The sequence below is a fragment of the Trypanosoma rangeli genome (genome assembly GCF_003719475.1).
Source record: "Trypanosoma rangeli strain AM80 chromosome Unknown Tra_15.4_contig_00105, whole genome shotgun sequence".
In the NCBI taxonomy this organism is placed as follows: domain Eukaryota; phylum Euglenozoa; class Kinetoplastea; order Trypanosomatida; family Trypanosomatidae; genus Trypanosoma; species Trypanosoma rangeli.
The window spans coordinates 38623-52954 of NW_021705849.1; the positions used below are offsets into that span (position 1 = coordinate 38623).

At 50.1% G+C, this 14332-nt stretch overlaps 5 protein-coding genes across 5 annotated transcripts, besides 10 other annotated features; all 5 read right to left on the reverse strand.

Moving 5' to 3' along the window:
- Window positions 1–2: 2 nt before the first annotated feature.
- Window positions 3–2804, reverse strand: TraAM80_03867 (uncharacterized protein; the record flags this gene model as incomplete). The annotated part of the gene is made up of 1 exon (XM_029380818.1): window positions 3–2804. A coding segment is annotated over one exon (2802 nt), but the record flags the coding sequence as incomplete, so codon positions are not given.
- A 1116-nt stretch (window positions 2805–3920) lies between these two features.
- Window positions 3921–3964: a microsatellite.
- Window positions 3965–4267: 303 nt separating this feature from the next.
- On the reverse strand, window positions 4268–6886 carry TraAM80_03868 (putative adaptin; the record flags this gene model as incomplete). Its single annotated transcript, XM_029380819.1, has 1 exon — window positions 4268–6886. One exon carries the CDS (start codon window positions 6884–6886, stop codon window positions 4268–4270), a length of 2619 nt encoding a protein of 872 aa, XP_029239352.1.
- Window positions 6887–6932: 46 nt separating this feature from the next.
- Window positions 6933–6979: a microsatellite.
- Window positions 6980–7123: 144 nt separating this feature from the next.
- Window positions 7124–7160: a microsatellite.
- A 200-nt stretch (window positions 7161–7360) lies between these two features.
- Window positions 7361–7394: a microsatellite.
- Window positions 7395–7480: 86 nt separating this feature from the next.
- On the reverse strand, window positions 7481–9265 carry TraAM80_03869 (apurinic/apyrimidinic endonuclease; the record flags this gene model as incomplete). Its single annotated transcript, XM_029380820.1, has 1 exon — window positions 7481–9265. One exon carries the CDS (start codon window positions 9263–9265, stop codon window positions 7481–7483), a length of 1785 nt encoding a protein of 594 aa, XP_029239353.1.
- Window positions 9266–9426: 161 nt separating this feature from the next.
- Window positions 9427–9461: a microsatellite.
- Window positions 9462–9679: 218 nt separating this feature from the next.
- Window positions 9680–9714: a microsatellite.
- Window positions 9715–9733: 19 nt separating this feature from the next.
- Window positions 9734–9758: a microsatellite.
- Window positions 9759–9762: 4 nt separating this feature from the next.
- Window positions 9763–9782: a microsatellite.
- Window positions 9783–9828: 46 nt separating this feature from the next.
- On the reverse strand, window positions 9829–12537 carry TraAM80_03870 (uncharacterized protein; the record flags this gene model as incomplete). Its single annotated transcript, XM_029380821.1, has 1 exon — window positions 9829–12537. The coding sequence occupies one exon, from the start codon at window positions 12535–12537 to the stop codon at window positions 9829–9831; it is 2709 nt and encodes a 902-aa protein (XP_029239354.1).
- A 356-nt stretch (window positions 12538–12893) lies between these two features.
- Window positions 12894–12932: a sequence feature (A-rich).
- A 395-nt stretch (window positions 12933–13327) lies between these two features.
- On the reverse strand, window positions 13328–13903 carry TraAM80_03871 (uncharacterized protein; the record flags this gene model as incomplete). Its single annotated transcript, XM_029380822.1, has 1 exon — window positions 13328–13903. One exon carries the CDS (start codon window positions 13901–13903, stop codon window positions 13328–13330), a length of 576 nt encoding a protein of 191 aa, XP_029239355.1.
- Window positions 13904–14296: 393 nt separating this feature from the next.
- Window positions 14297–14327: a microsatellite.
- The last annotated feature ends 5 nt before the right edge of the window (window positions 14328–14332 follow it).

The window sequence follows — 14332 nt, forward strand, 5'->3', positions numbered from 1 at the left end:
TATTGGTTGTTGACTTTTTTCCAAGATGGGTATGCTGTGTTGATATCTTCTTCGCCTAACAGTGACTTACTGTGTCTTAGTTCTTTCAAAATGTCCATTAGTTTATTTACTGTTTCTCTTGGTGTAGAATTGATCATTGTTGCAAGTGAGGCCTCGGTGACGACTGCATGTTGGTTACTGTGAAGTGGATGTCGTGCGTAGTAGTCATGCGTGATCAGTAGCCTTTCCCTGAATTCCTCTTGTTGCAGTATTGATTCTGCAGCTAAAGTGTATGCTAGCTGACTAGTTGCTTCTAATAAGCTTTGCGTATGTTTAAGTGCTTTTTGTGTGTTTTGAAGTTCTGGTAGTTGATTAAGTAACTCTTCCGTAGTGGAGTGCATGTCTTCATCCTTGTCTAGCAATTGCTGTAGTGCACACTTTAGATGTTGAAGTTCACCCCGTTGATCGACAATACTTTGAACAACGTTGCTGTGATGTCCAGTAACCTTCTTAATGGTGTCAAGGTCCTCGCTGTTACGCATTAATGTCATAATGGTTTCCACTATGTTTTCATTCGTGGTTTCAAGAAGTGTGTGAATGTTTTCCAGTAACTCCTCAGTGTCGCGGAGGGACTGAAGGCGACTTCGTACTTCCGTAAAGTTGACGTTTCCCGTTATGTTGCTAGGGCATATAACGCTTGCATAGCATTCTACAATTTGCTCTAGTTGAATGTGGTTGTCATGGAGTGCCTGAATGGAACTGCAAAGATCTCTCGCCTCATCATTGTCTGCACCTATTGCCTGACTACCAAAGACACGTGCAGCAGTTTGAAGAAGTGTTAGGTGATTCCCCAATGCCCACATGACAAGCTCTAGAATACAGTTCGTATCACGCCCAGCACAGAGAGGCACAACACTCCGGAGTGCCCAACAGAAGAACCGCTGCAGCCGCATGGCGACGACAGTCCCTGGCACTTCGTCTCCATTGGAAACAAGTTGCGTCGCCCATCGGGTAATTGCACTATCTACTTCATCTCTGTCTGCGTCTTGAGTTAGTTCCGCCACATCTTCCTCTTTGTCGCCATACAATGCTCCTCGAGGTGAGACCAAAACCGCGTTTTCAGCAGGCACCACAACCGCTGTTCGTGTCATGGAACTCTGTAACGCCGTAAGTTTTGCCTGCAGTACCGAAAGATCATTTCCCCACCCGTTCTTTGCCCGGGAAAAATTTTGCTCTAACGCCCCAATTTCCACGTCACGTTCACGCCTTACAAGTTCTAGTTCCTGCATAAGTGTCTCCAGTGCCTCTTGTTTGCTCTTCGCTGCTCGTCGTTCTTCCTCTAATGCCTTGACCACCTCAAAGTGCGCTGAGTTTATGACAAGCATGTCTCCACCAGCATTGCTTCCACGCAGTGCAGAGAGGATATGGTCTCGAAGCGATGCATACTCTTCGTAGCATAATTGCAAGAGTTTCACTACTGCTTTTGTAAAACAAAGAAGCGCCTCTTTCGCTACACGTTCTATATTTTTATTTTGACGCACTTCTTGTAGTGTGTCCCGCGGTGTGGCAGGCGCCACCTCTAAGGCACGACGAGCAGCACGGAGTTCAGCTAACATGTTATCCGCATCTTCTTCCTGTGAAGCCGTTTTCACACCTCGACGTAGTGTCTCACATATTTGTTTAATTTTATCGGCCAACGCCACAACACCAGTGTGGTGGCCCTCACTGGCTTCCTTCGTCTCTATGGCACCCCACCTAGACTCATATCCCCTCACCATATCTAGACATGCCTTTTCCAAGTCGTCTAGATGAGATACATCAGCGGCCTTACTCGGTAAGGGTACAGCCGCCAATGACAACTTTGACTTTAGTAAAAGGTCATCTATGTATTTTACACGTCGCTTTTGTTGTTGTTCTTCTTCCTCCTCTAGTTGGCATTTGTCCCTGTCGGGTACTCGCGGACTGCTATTAGGAACATGCCTATCGTAAAGGGCATTCCATAACTCAACTATACGTGTTGGATCCTTTTCACGAGGTGGAAGATCCGAGCCAGGAAGGTGATTGGCGGTATTGTTTTTAAGTTTATCAAGCAGCTCATCCGCATGTTTTTTCCACGTCCTGTTATTCATTTGCTCTACACTAATAGATACTTCGTGCCCGCTGCTTGCTGCGGGGTCCACCACCCGTGACGCCTCGTTGAGGAGACTTATCGCCCGCTCTCTCCATTGTTGCACCGCATCTACCCATTCCACCAACTTATCCTCCACATCTTCACTTGTGGTTTCATCGTGGTCGACGTCCAAGGCTGCAGTAATCCTTTTCCTTGACCGCCCCAACAGAATCTCGGGAGGCGGGCGTTCCTGCGTACACTTGTACATCTCCACAAACTGCTGCCAAATTTGAAAATCCTGTGCGTTCTCGGTGCATAACACGACACGCTCACGCTTTGCCAGCCGCTCGGTCCCCTCCACGGTGTTGTCGCGAATAAACTCCAACACCATGTAGTAATACTGCGGCGGCTGATTCACGGCTGCTCCGCGTGCCCCACGTTGGGGGTGCGGTGCCACACCATGTGGTCCACCTGACACCGGCGGCTTCGGGTTGTGAGTGAACCACGCCACCCGCTTCATGGATCGAAATGCAACCTCTTTTATCAGACGCGACTGTGTGCTACGTGTTGAATAGACGTAGAAGCGGTCGTCCTCAATGCAAACGTAATTTTTAGAGCCCCTCCCCGCGCCAACCTTATAAGGCTTCTCACTATCAGCGCACATCCATAGTTCCCCCTTGATGGCCAAGAAATCCTCCTCCTCGGGCTGGAACATAGTTTTTTTTTTCTGTTCTTGACTCTTGCCTCTACTGCAGTTCTTTTTTACTGCCACCGCCACCGCTGCTGCTCTTGCGTTACTGCTCCCCTTTTCACGCCGAAAAGGTCAAACAGGTATAACACCACTGAAGATCAAAGTGCACCTCCAGGAATGAGTAAGACTCAAAGGAGAAGCTCTAGAAAGAAAAAAAAGAACGGCGCCACCTTCTGTCGGTTATTCGATATGTCTCTCCTTATATATCTATCAATAGATAGATATAGATAAGTATATTTGCCTCTGTGAAGGAAAGAATGACGGTACTAATGGATAAATGTGATACTGGACGTGATGTGGATGACTGAATGGTGCGTATATGTTATGTACGCACGTATTTTAAAGGTGTATAAGACTCCGCACAGCTGTCAATAGCAGTCTTGTCTTGAATGTCGCGTTGTACGGTGGCAGTAGAAATTAAACCAGCCTTCTGCCTTGTTGTTATTGTTTGTAAGGTTGTTACTTTCCCCTCTTTGTCGCGTTCCAGTAACTGTAGCAACAGATGCGCGTTTGTAAATAGCTACACGACGGTCCGGCTGCGTTGATTTGTGCCTAACACCTTCTTTTCTTTTTTATTTTTTATCCTCGTTCTCACCCTCCTACTGGTTTTCACCGTCGTTAAAAGTATGGTTTTTCTTCCTTTGACGGCTTGTCAGTTAAATTTTCCGCTTTTTCCCCTCTCTCCTCGCCCTCTCTTCTGCTCGGTGTTCCCTGAGACTCGTGTCGTCCTTCGGGTTATGTGTGTATCTTTGTTTCCCTTAGCAGGGATATGTTGCCTCGTGTGCACCTGCGCGGCAACAACGCCGGTTAGAGCACAAACAGCCAAAGAACGTGAATAAAAAGGAAAAAAAAACGAAATAAATAGATAGAAAGCGAAAGAGCGATGCAGCGCACACCAACAACCACTAGCAATAGGAGAAGGAAACGACCCGCAGACCCCTCAATTCCCCCGTCACGCCGCCTCGGTTGCTTCCATTTCACCCACACATCAACAACAACACACAAAAAGGGAATTATGCAGAGATTGCTGTTAAATGAATTCTGCCAATATTCCTCGTGAATAGTGGAAATGATAAAGTTATCGTCATCCTCATCCTCCTCGTGCTGCTGCCCCGCATCCGCATTATTGTACCCCACTAGACAGCATACATACACAGAGGAGATTGAAACACCATTTTATCTGTGTTTCATCTTTTTCGTTCTTTCTTGCTGAAAGGTCGGTTTTGCTCCACACAACTAATTATTCGCCTCACTGCCAGGGGCAAGTAGTCTCCGTGCGAAAAACCCCGTCATACGGAGAGACCCAGCTGCTACACAGCCGTAACAGCGGTGGGTCACGAGATGTCAAACATGGGACACACACTACTGGAAGCAAGCATGTATTATCCGCTGGCAGTCTCCTTGGGTTCCTCTTCCCGCGGCTCCTCCTACGATAGATCTAGTGTTGGGGAGGGAAGTGATGCACCTGCCTCCGTGTTAACGGCACCTGCGGTGTCGCATGGGGGTGTAGCCGGCAAGACTTCTACTGTGGGTGTATCTTCCTCAAGTTTCAGCTCATCGGCTTCCGTGACGCTCGCGTTGCCACCGGGGGACAAATCCATCACATCACTCACTGTGACAGGAGCAACTGCTGGATCAACATGATGAGCCACAACACTTACAGGAGTGCGGTTCGTCGGCGTTGGCTCCACGGCTGCACAAGCCCCCGCCGCCACCGAGAACGACGCGGAGGATGACCGTTGAGTGCTTGCATCCTCTCCCGTTTCTTCCTCATCGTAACTATATGTGTCTGCTGAAGATGCAGATCGCGACGAAGCATCATTGCTGCCATCCTCGACGAGAGCACTTGTTTCGGTGTCGCTGCTGCCGAGCGTCGAGGAGAAGTCGGAACCCGAGCCGCGGGATGAATCTTCGACACTGTCTTCAGCGCCGAGAGAACCACGCAGCAGCGGGTCCGTTGCCACCTCCAACCACGGGGGCAGTTGGCGGTAACCAAGGAGGGATGTGCCAAAGAGGTGGGACATAGTGCCAAGCTGGTACTGCGTGCGCTCCACGTACGGATCGTTGGACTGCGGAAGCGGCTTCTCACTCAGCAGTACGCTCTTCAGCGCCGCAAAGGCACTGCTCTGACGGTCCACGGTGCAACGAATGAGGCGACAATAGTCGCGCACTTCGTAGTCCTCGTCAAAGTGGGCAACCTCCAAGACGTAAAAGAAGAGTTTGCGAAAACGATCGGCCATCGAACTGCTGCCGTCCAGAAAGAGCCAAATCTTGCAGCCAAGCGTTAGCACCTGCTTCTTCACCTCCAAACTCTCCTGAGCAAATCGCTTCACAAACACACGGAAGCACTCTGGTGCCGCCGTGGCGATGACCGTGTGACGCTGAATGTTTTCCCCCACAAGCCAAAGAATACTGGCTTTCGCGGATGCCACCATGATCTTCTCATTTAGTACCTGGTTCAGCAGGCTGTAGACTAACTGGCACGTGCGTGCTGTGTCACTTCCCTGAACGGCGAGCAGTCGCAGAACAGAAATGGACTCCGACACCACCTCCGCGTTAGGGTGAGACATAAGAGGAACCAGGAGATGCATAATTTTTGAAGCACAGTTTGGCAACCGTCCTGCAATAAGTCCAAGACCACGCACCGTATCCACAACATTCTCTACATGGAAGTTTCGAAGATACCCACGAAACTCGCGGAATAGCTCCATGCAATTGTCCACCGTAATTAGTTTTGACATAATTTGTATTTTCATTTTCCGCACATCCCTCACATCTTGGGGAAGAAGATAAAACTCCTTAATGTATGCAACAAACGGCTCTGGCTGCGACAACACAACCGTATAGATGGCACTAAGAACGATTGCATGTTGCTCTTCGGGACCCCCAAGTAGACGCACCAAGGGTTTAACGCAGACGCCCAACTCTTTTTTAGGAGCGCAATGAAAAAACAATGACGTGGCAGCCACAACAACGGCACTATTAAGACTCATAAAGAGTGGCTTAACAGAATCAAGAAGTAGACGATGATCGAAGTCCAGAAGGCTATCGCTAGCTTCATCAAGGTTGTATTTGTTACTCTGGGCAAGTACCTCTGACGAAGCTCTCGTGAAAGATGCCAGCGAAGACGACGCTGACGCTGAGGAGGATGATAATGATGAGGTTAGTGAGGCCCCCTCGACCTTAGCATCAGCAATGTCCTGGGTTAAGTTCTTCTTCTCTTTGTTTCCTTGTTGTATTACATTCGGCTGGGAGGGACGATTAGGGTCCATAAACTGCGTTCGCGCATAACGCAAAAGTACGTGCAGCAGGACCACCTGCCCCCACTCCTCACAGTCAACGAGGGAACAACAGAGGTCACGATAGATGGGATGAATGAGATCCATCTTATCGGGGCATATCTCAATAAATGAGAGCGCGGCAGCCGAGGCCACCTCGGTGCACTTATCTGCTAACAGCTGCCCAAGAAGTTTAAGTATCGTTTCACTATCCCCGTCATCGGCACTAATGGCGTGCATTTGCGCGAGAGAAATGGCAGCTGTTTTTCGTACCAATGGTTCCAAGTCTGAGGCACATTTCTTTACAGCTACCAACACCAGTGGCTGAATGGCTGGAATGCGTATAGTGCTAAGCATCCGCAGTGCGAGGGAACGTACATGCAGGCTCGGATGCATCAGGTCCTTTTGGAAGGCAGAGATGGAAAGTAGAGCCTCATTGGGGCGATCTTCCGAGTAGTGTGTGATGTAAAAATAAATAAGCTTCCGCAGTTCAATCGACGGGGTGTGAACATTCTTCACCACGTCTGCAAAGAGGCTTGACATGTCATTCCCTTTGCACATCTGCGCAATGATGCGCTTCATCGCGTTTCGCTTCTCCTGAAGTGAGTCGGAGTCAAGGTGCTGGCGCAGATCCTCCTCCTTCGGCTGTACTGAAAAGAACTGCGCGTCCCCCGAGATGAGTGAGCGGGCCCGTGACACCACGTTGCCACCACCACTAATAAGCTCCTTCGCCCGCTCAGAGACAAATGTGGCCTTCTCCGCAATCATCGCTCGACTCATCTTTTCCTTCCCGCCAAAACGTTTTTTTTTCTTTTTCTTTTGTGCGTGTGTGTGTTCTTTTCGTTCGTTCGTTCCTTCTTCTATAATGTCGCTGGTACGCGTGTGCAATGAGGTCTCACTCGTGCACGGCCGCGGCACGGGCGACTGTGTTGTAGTTAGTGGTATGTATTGCGTCTACACCGCTAGCACTAATATCAGTAATTAATGAGTGAAGTGCCTTCCTGCTTGTTCCTTTTTGTTTTTCGTTTTCGTTTTTGTGTTTGCAAGCAAAAAAAAACAAGAATATTAATTAATTAAACCATATCCGATATGTGTGTATGTGGAGCATTGATGAATGATGCCAAGAACGCCCACATATTAAAAAAAAAAGCGAAGAGAGAGAATAATAACTAATAATATTCAGCACCATCACATAAAGAAGCATAAAAGTAAGAGATTTGCTCTCTTATTGGACTGTTTTCTTCTTCCTCCCCTTCCTTCTCTCCGTCTCCCTCTCTATTGCGTGCGTGCCTGTTATAAAGCAATGGTAAATGAAGCAAATGCATGTGTATGTGAGGACATCTATGCATGCGTACATGGATGTCAGCAACTATCGTCCGAAATTTCAATTGCCTGAATATCTTCCTTATGTTTCTCTTCAAGGCATCGCACCTGCAACTTCTTTCCCTCCTCCACACCCCTTGCCCGCTTTGCGAAGAGTGTATGCAGGCTGACAGGAGGTCGGTACTGGCAGACATGTCGTTCCTCCACTTTTCCCGGTCGCACAGCAAGCGAAATACCGTCAAAACAGGCACACACACCGCAGTGATCACTGTACTGTGGTGGCGTGACAAACAGTCCCGTAGACGGTAGACCACGGAACTGCACGTCTCTTGCCTCCACACTCAGTGGCGGAAGTCCAGAGCCATCAAAAGGGGCGGCAGGATAAAGTCCATCTGCCATCGCACGACGCGCGCCAACTATTGCAGAGCGACCGTCAAACTCGTCAAAGAAAGCGGAGGACGCCTCACTTTCTGTTGCCACGGATGCGGTTGCACCATCCATCCTGGACGCGAAAACGCCGGCATTGTTCTCCGTCATGCAACACGGAACCAATGCTGGGAGAAGCATCTCATCAATCAAAATGTAGTCAATACGAGTCCCCTCATTTCTTTGCCGCCTATTCCTGGACTGATCCCAACATGTGTATGGACACATCACCGTCGTCTGTGTCTTTCCTTCTCCCTTTTCTTCCGTACTCTTCGCCCGAGCAGAGGTCACAAGAAAGATATCGCACAGATGCAGCTCCTCGAGAAACTCCTTCATGAACTGCACACTCACGTCGCCATGTGGGGGCAAACCACAGTAGCGTGACAGGACAAAAAGTTCACGGTTGTGCGTCGCTGGCTGACGACGCAGCAGTGAATCCAGAAATATGCTTTGAAGGCCTGCGTCACACAGTTCCCCCAATGTGGCTAGTAGACCTGCGCCCCCGTTCCGCCTACGCTGTTTCTCGCGTTCGCGTATCCGCTTTGCGAGAAGCGTGAGAGCGGCACCGCCTCCAAGAGCGCCGTCTTCACCGTCCTCCTGGCTCCCTCTCATAACATCCAACAAGGCACCGCTGTCAACGCTGATGCTCTTGTTTTTCCCACCCACGCTTGAATTGACGTCGTCGGCGAGAAGCATAAGTGAGGCCTGCTCCACGATGAAGGCCTCCAGTCGTTGCAAGGTGGAAAGTGGAAGCCATGGAAATTGCTGCGCCCATGTTTCTGTTCCCTCGTCTTCAACTGCTTTCGACAAACGGACCAGTTGTAGCAGAGCAGGTAAACTCAGGCGTCGCAGCGACCAGCAGGCGTCCTCGGCCCGATACGTTTGATTCAAGTCCCCGAGCAAAATGATCGGTTTACCCGTTTTCTCCTTCAACCGAATTAGGAGAGTTTTTAGACTTGCCAGAAACCGCATCTTAAATTCCATGCGCTGGCCGTTACGAGCGTTCACGACGTACGTATTTACCACAACAAAGGCACTATGGCAGGTGACCACCACGCGACCTTCATCGTTCAGTTCCTCCTCACTGAACGGGCGGGAGTCACACCACCATGTAAGGCCTTTCCGAACAAATGTCGCCACCCCGTTGAAGCCACGCTGTGCCTTACCGCTAAAGGCCCAGAAGGATTCCCACCCTTCGATGGGTAACGCACCGCCACCGTCGCTGGCGCCCATACCAAAAGGGTCCGCCTCCAATTTTGCCCATGATCCCTTCACTTCCTGCAAACACACAATGTCTGCCTGAGTTCGCTGCAGAAAACATGCGATGCTTCCAAAGTCCTCTCGGATCGCCTTGGATGTTGAAGACCACCCCGCCACGTTCCAACTAATGATGAACATTAAAGTCCAAAGTGTACGGGGTGCTTAATAGGGTTTGGTATTCCTCTTGCTTGTCTTTTTCTCTCTCCCCTCTGCTTCCGCTTCACACTTCTTACCAATTCCTCCCTGTTATTACGTGTAGAGTCTGCATGTGCATGTGCATCACGTTGATGTATCCCTGAACACACACACACGCACACACATACACATAACAACAAAAAAAGGGGGGAAAAACTCCATAGGAAACGCAGATAGACGTGCAGCATGTGTATATGCATACTCCCGTCCCGATAATGAATAAGCCGCCGTAGCAGCAGCAAGAGCAGAAGAAGAAATATATTTTGTGCTGTAAATAAAGCATTCTCTTCTTGTGATTGCCTCAGCTGTTGTTAGGTGATCACACCAACTCGCGTAAGGGTGTCAGCCAGGCAACAACTCCCCCCCCCTCCCTCCCTCCCTTCCTCACTCCCCTAACTCTCTGCAAGAATGATATATATATATATATACACACATACACCGAGAGAGAGAGAAAGAGAGAATGGAAACTGCGACAACCCACAAAAAAAACACACACACAGAACGCACTAAAGGCGCTTCTTCAACTCACTTCGCAGCCGGTCAAGCACATTGGGCGTACTGCGGGGCCCTTTACTGGAATCCAGCAGCGCCGTGTATTCCTTTGTGATGCTCAGCAGCTGAGACCGGCTCGATGCAGGGAGGGATTTTAGGGACCCCAGAAGCTGAATGCTGGGGATGAGGTACTTATTCACAAGCTGTGGTGTCACAACCGCGCAGCGAGGGATAGTTTCCAAGACTGCAAGAACCGACGCTAACGCGTCCTCCGTCAGTTTGTGTTGTTCTGAGGGCGGTGAGCTGCTTCCCCTTCCTGCCACTGTGAACTTTGCTGATCTCACCTCCATCCTACGCATTGTGTCACTCAGCTGATTGATCATGTTGGCAAGCTGGGGGTACAGGAAGGACTCGCGTGGCTCTGCCGGCATCTCACGCAGCAGCAAACACCAGTGACGCAAGAACGCCACACCTAACCGCGAGGCGCATCCCTCTGCCTCAACTATTGCAACAACGGTGACCATCAGCTTCTCTTGCGCTGCCGGGGTGCTGGCAAACTTCACCATCGAAACTGTCGCCTTCATGGCAGCCTCCTTCACCTCATATACGGTGTCATTCATGAGCAGCAGCAGCGAGGGCCAAATACTCGTCTCTCGCACCTTGTCATCCATTGGCAGCCCACTCACACGTTCCACGAGGGCAACGGCAAGCATCCGTTGCCTCTCTTCCGATGACTCGGTGAAGGACCATAACATGGAGGAGACCGCCGCCGCATTGCCGCTCCCGTCATCCACGCGAGTCGCAAACCAAACAAGGCAAGTCGCACAGGCATCAAGTCTCGCACTCGCCTCCGACCGCTGCACCACCGTACTGTGCAATTCATTGGCACGTTCAGTGTCACCCGCCTCTCCCCGTTGTTCCCGATTCGTTGCATGCATCTTCGCCCTTTCATCATCCACCACATCCACCAACAACATCTCACGCAGCCACGTAGAAGCCTCCTTCGCGATGCTGTCGACATCTACAGAGGGCAATGTCCCGGCAGCCTCCGTCCCACCAGCGAGCCGTGTCAAGAAGATAAACAGGAAACACAACTGCCGCTGACGCCACCCGGCGCTGCGCCAAACCTCGGTACTACTGCAGTCACCGATGCTCCCTTGTGTGATGAACGCCTCAAGTGAATTACGTACCTGGCACCATCGATCTGTGCAAAGGGCAGGAACCACCGTCGCCAACGCTGATGCCAGGGCACAAATGGACACATTTGAAGTACCTTGCTCGTGACTCATCATCACTAAGGCATACGCAGAGGGCAGTACCACACGAAGATACGCCTCCTCCAGAAGCGTTGCAACTCCACCTTTTTCACCTGTAACACATTCAAGTGCATGTCGAAGGACATCTTCAATCAGGCTTGCCAACGTCAAGACGTTGCTGGCAACAGCGCTCTCCACAACATCAAGGCTTTTTACCGCACTCGTGGAAGCACCCTTCCGCATCGGCATATCGTCACATTCCAACACGGCGGACTCCCTTTCGAGACATGAGATGAGTAACGGAACAATTTGTGTAAGAGCCACAAAACACGGCGTACACACTGGGAGCAGGAGTTGGTTACGCAAACTTCGGAGGGCACAACGTCGCACAGTGCCACTGACGTCGTGTAAAGCAAGGCGCAAAATAAGTTCAACGTAACACGAAAGCGAATCACTCACATCGGCATGACTCGTTTCCTTTTCCTCAGCGTCATTGGGATAAATAGGCCAGAGTTCGGTAATACACTGGACCACATGAAACCGTACTGCACGGGCCTCATCCTCACTGAGTGGCCGCAATAATCCTTGACAAATAGATTTGCGCAGGGCATGTCGCCCCGTCCCAAAGAGAGGTGCGACACACATCACACAATCTAGAGCCAAAATGTGCCGCTCTGTAGACTTTGCATTTGCCAGATTAATCAGCTCTGGCACAATGTCGTACTCCAAAACAGATGACGGGAGATTCCGCAAGGTCATTGCCCATGCCTCTGCAACCGCCGCCCGATGTTCGCGGTTTGGACGACTGTAAAGGGTAAGAAGCTGAAGGCGGGCGGCAGCTTTGGCTGACTTTGTGCGATTTAGGGTTGCCGCAAGACTAATAATAGGGATCAGGACATCCTTCTGCATGGGATCCACAGCACTCACAAGGGTTGGCAGTCCTTTTGAAAGCACCGTAATCGTCTGCTCCAAGCTCTCCTCTGCATGCTGCAGTCGTAAGTGAAAAGGAGACATCATATTAGTCCCACTATCGTTGCTACTACCAGTTTCCCGCTTCACGGCCTCTGTGAGGAAAGACGGTTGGTGTTCCACAACGGCAGATGCCACAGGAGCACTGGGAGGGCAACGTTGCCGAGACTCGTCTTTTTCGTCGTCCACCAACGACAAATCGGAGGAGGCAACCTGCGCCGTCGCCTGCTTAACAGCTTCCCGGAGAGCCGCCTTTCCCTGCTGTTTTCCGTAAGCCACAAGCATGTCCACTACTGCCTCATTGAGAGCCACGCTAGTCACATCCTCGGAGCCAACAGGTACCTTATCCACTGGAGCGCACGCGGCCGCCAATTCGAGAAATAAGACGTGAGCCTTATGGTGAACCGTCTTCCACTCGCTGTAGAGTTCCAGCAGCGTTGTGGGACACCGATTCTCGCAAAGCCACGCGGCGATCTCCTCAACTGTGACGTTCTGCATGTGCCGCAGAGAAAAACTAAAATGGATGCAGGTAGCAGAGCCGACACCACAGGGAAAACAAAGTGGCAAACGGGAGTTTTGACGGAGGGCCAAGACGTATGACACTGCCGATGATAATGATCCCGACCCGACTAGTCTGGCAGAAGGGGAGGGCGACGCCCAAAGTTCGTGTGCCAGCGGCGATGATGGCCTCAAGTATACACGTCTGTCCACAAGGGAGATCAAGCGGGCATGCAATTCCCTCACCAGCGATAGTCTTTCCTACCCGGGCTGCGTGGCTCCCAGATGCTCGGAAAAGCTGCCAGAAACCCACAAATAGACAAAAAAAAACAGCAAAGGCGCTGGACAACTCGCAAAAATAAACAAAGAAAAAAGGTAATTAAAAAATAAATAAAGAGTAAAAGCAACATTCAACTACAACATTATCATCGCCAAAGTTTTTGGGCACCCACTAAAAGTAGAAAGCGGCAGCTTTTTCTTATTCCCCTGCATGAAGATGTACACGATGGGGGTTGGGAAAAGGGGCAGGTTACCTGCAGTACACGGTCTTCCACCACAGACGCACGCATACACACATCTGCATGCATGAAGCTGTGCTTGCTTACATTGAACTCTACGCCAGTGTCACCGCCACTAATCAGTTACATCTGGAGACACGTACACACACAAACAAAAAACGCATAGAAAGACGGAAAACGTTTCCTCTTTTTTCCAAACGGAAACAAAACAAAATCAAAAAGAGGGCACAACAAGGAGGAATTTCCTCTCCGTAGTGAGCGGCCACAAACGATTAGGCGGAGGTGACACCTTCGCCTGCTGTGAGTTTATCGCACGCCATCAGCACCTCCTCCTGGCTACGGTATACTGGCTTTGGTTGCCGGTCTAGTACAAAGCGTTCGAATAGCGCAATGTGTTTCTTGCGATTGTTTTCCATACCTTCATTGTAGAGCCGCGTCACAACCTTCGCCTGCTCCGCCTTCCCAAGTGCCTTGCGAGTGCGTTGCAGGGGGGCCAACTCACGCTCGTACAACTGCTGGAATTTAAGCTGCTTCCGCTGAAGCGACTCGTCGTACAGGTGACGCACCAGCGTCTCCCACTCCTCTACATCAAATTTCTTCTGTTTGGCGTGAAACTTATCTATCTCCGCATTGGCGCTTTGCTCAATCTCACGCATACGTTGTTGTCGGTGGGCAATGGAATCGTCGTACAGGTGTTTGATGCTGTGCGCCAGCTCCTCCTGCGAGATCACCTTCTGCTGCACCAGCGGCGGGAGATACAGCTCGCCATAGTGGCGCATGCTGAGGCGGTTTACGTTCCTCTCCACCTCTTCTCGTGTTAGGATGCGCGTCTTTGGAGCGTCCGTCATGTTTTCTAGAACAATAGCACAAACACTGTGTCCAACTTTCTATTTACCTATACACTGTAAGTAAAGACGCAACGAAACAAAGTAGAATCGTATAGGAGGCAGTGATCAGAGATACAGGTGACTATTTCAATATGCTGTGGCACAATAATATATTACGTATGCTGTCCAACACGGTCCCCACAGCGCTCTACCACACTCAATGCGTTTCTTTCCTTCTTTTTCTCTTGTGAGTGGAGCACAAACAGAAATGATGCGGAAGAATAGATGTGGAACTTCAGTTAACTCTAAACATTTTAACAGTTTACTCCCTTTCACTGCTTCGTTCCAAGAAACAATATGGTAAACAGGAGAAAGGCAAGAAAAGAAAACAATGGCATGTACACAGGTATGGCCATATATATATATATATATATATATATATATACAGAG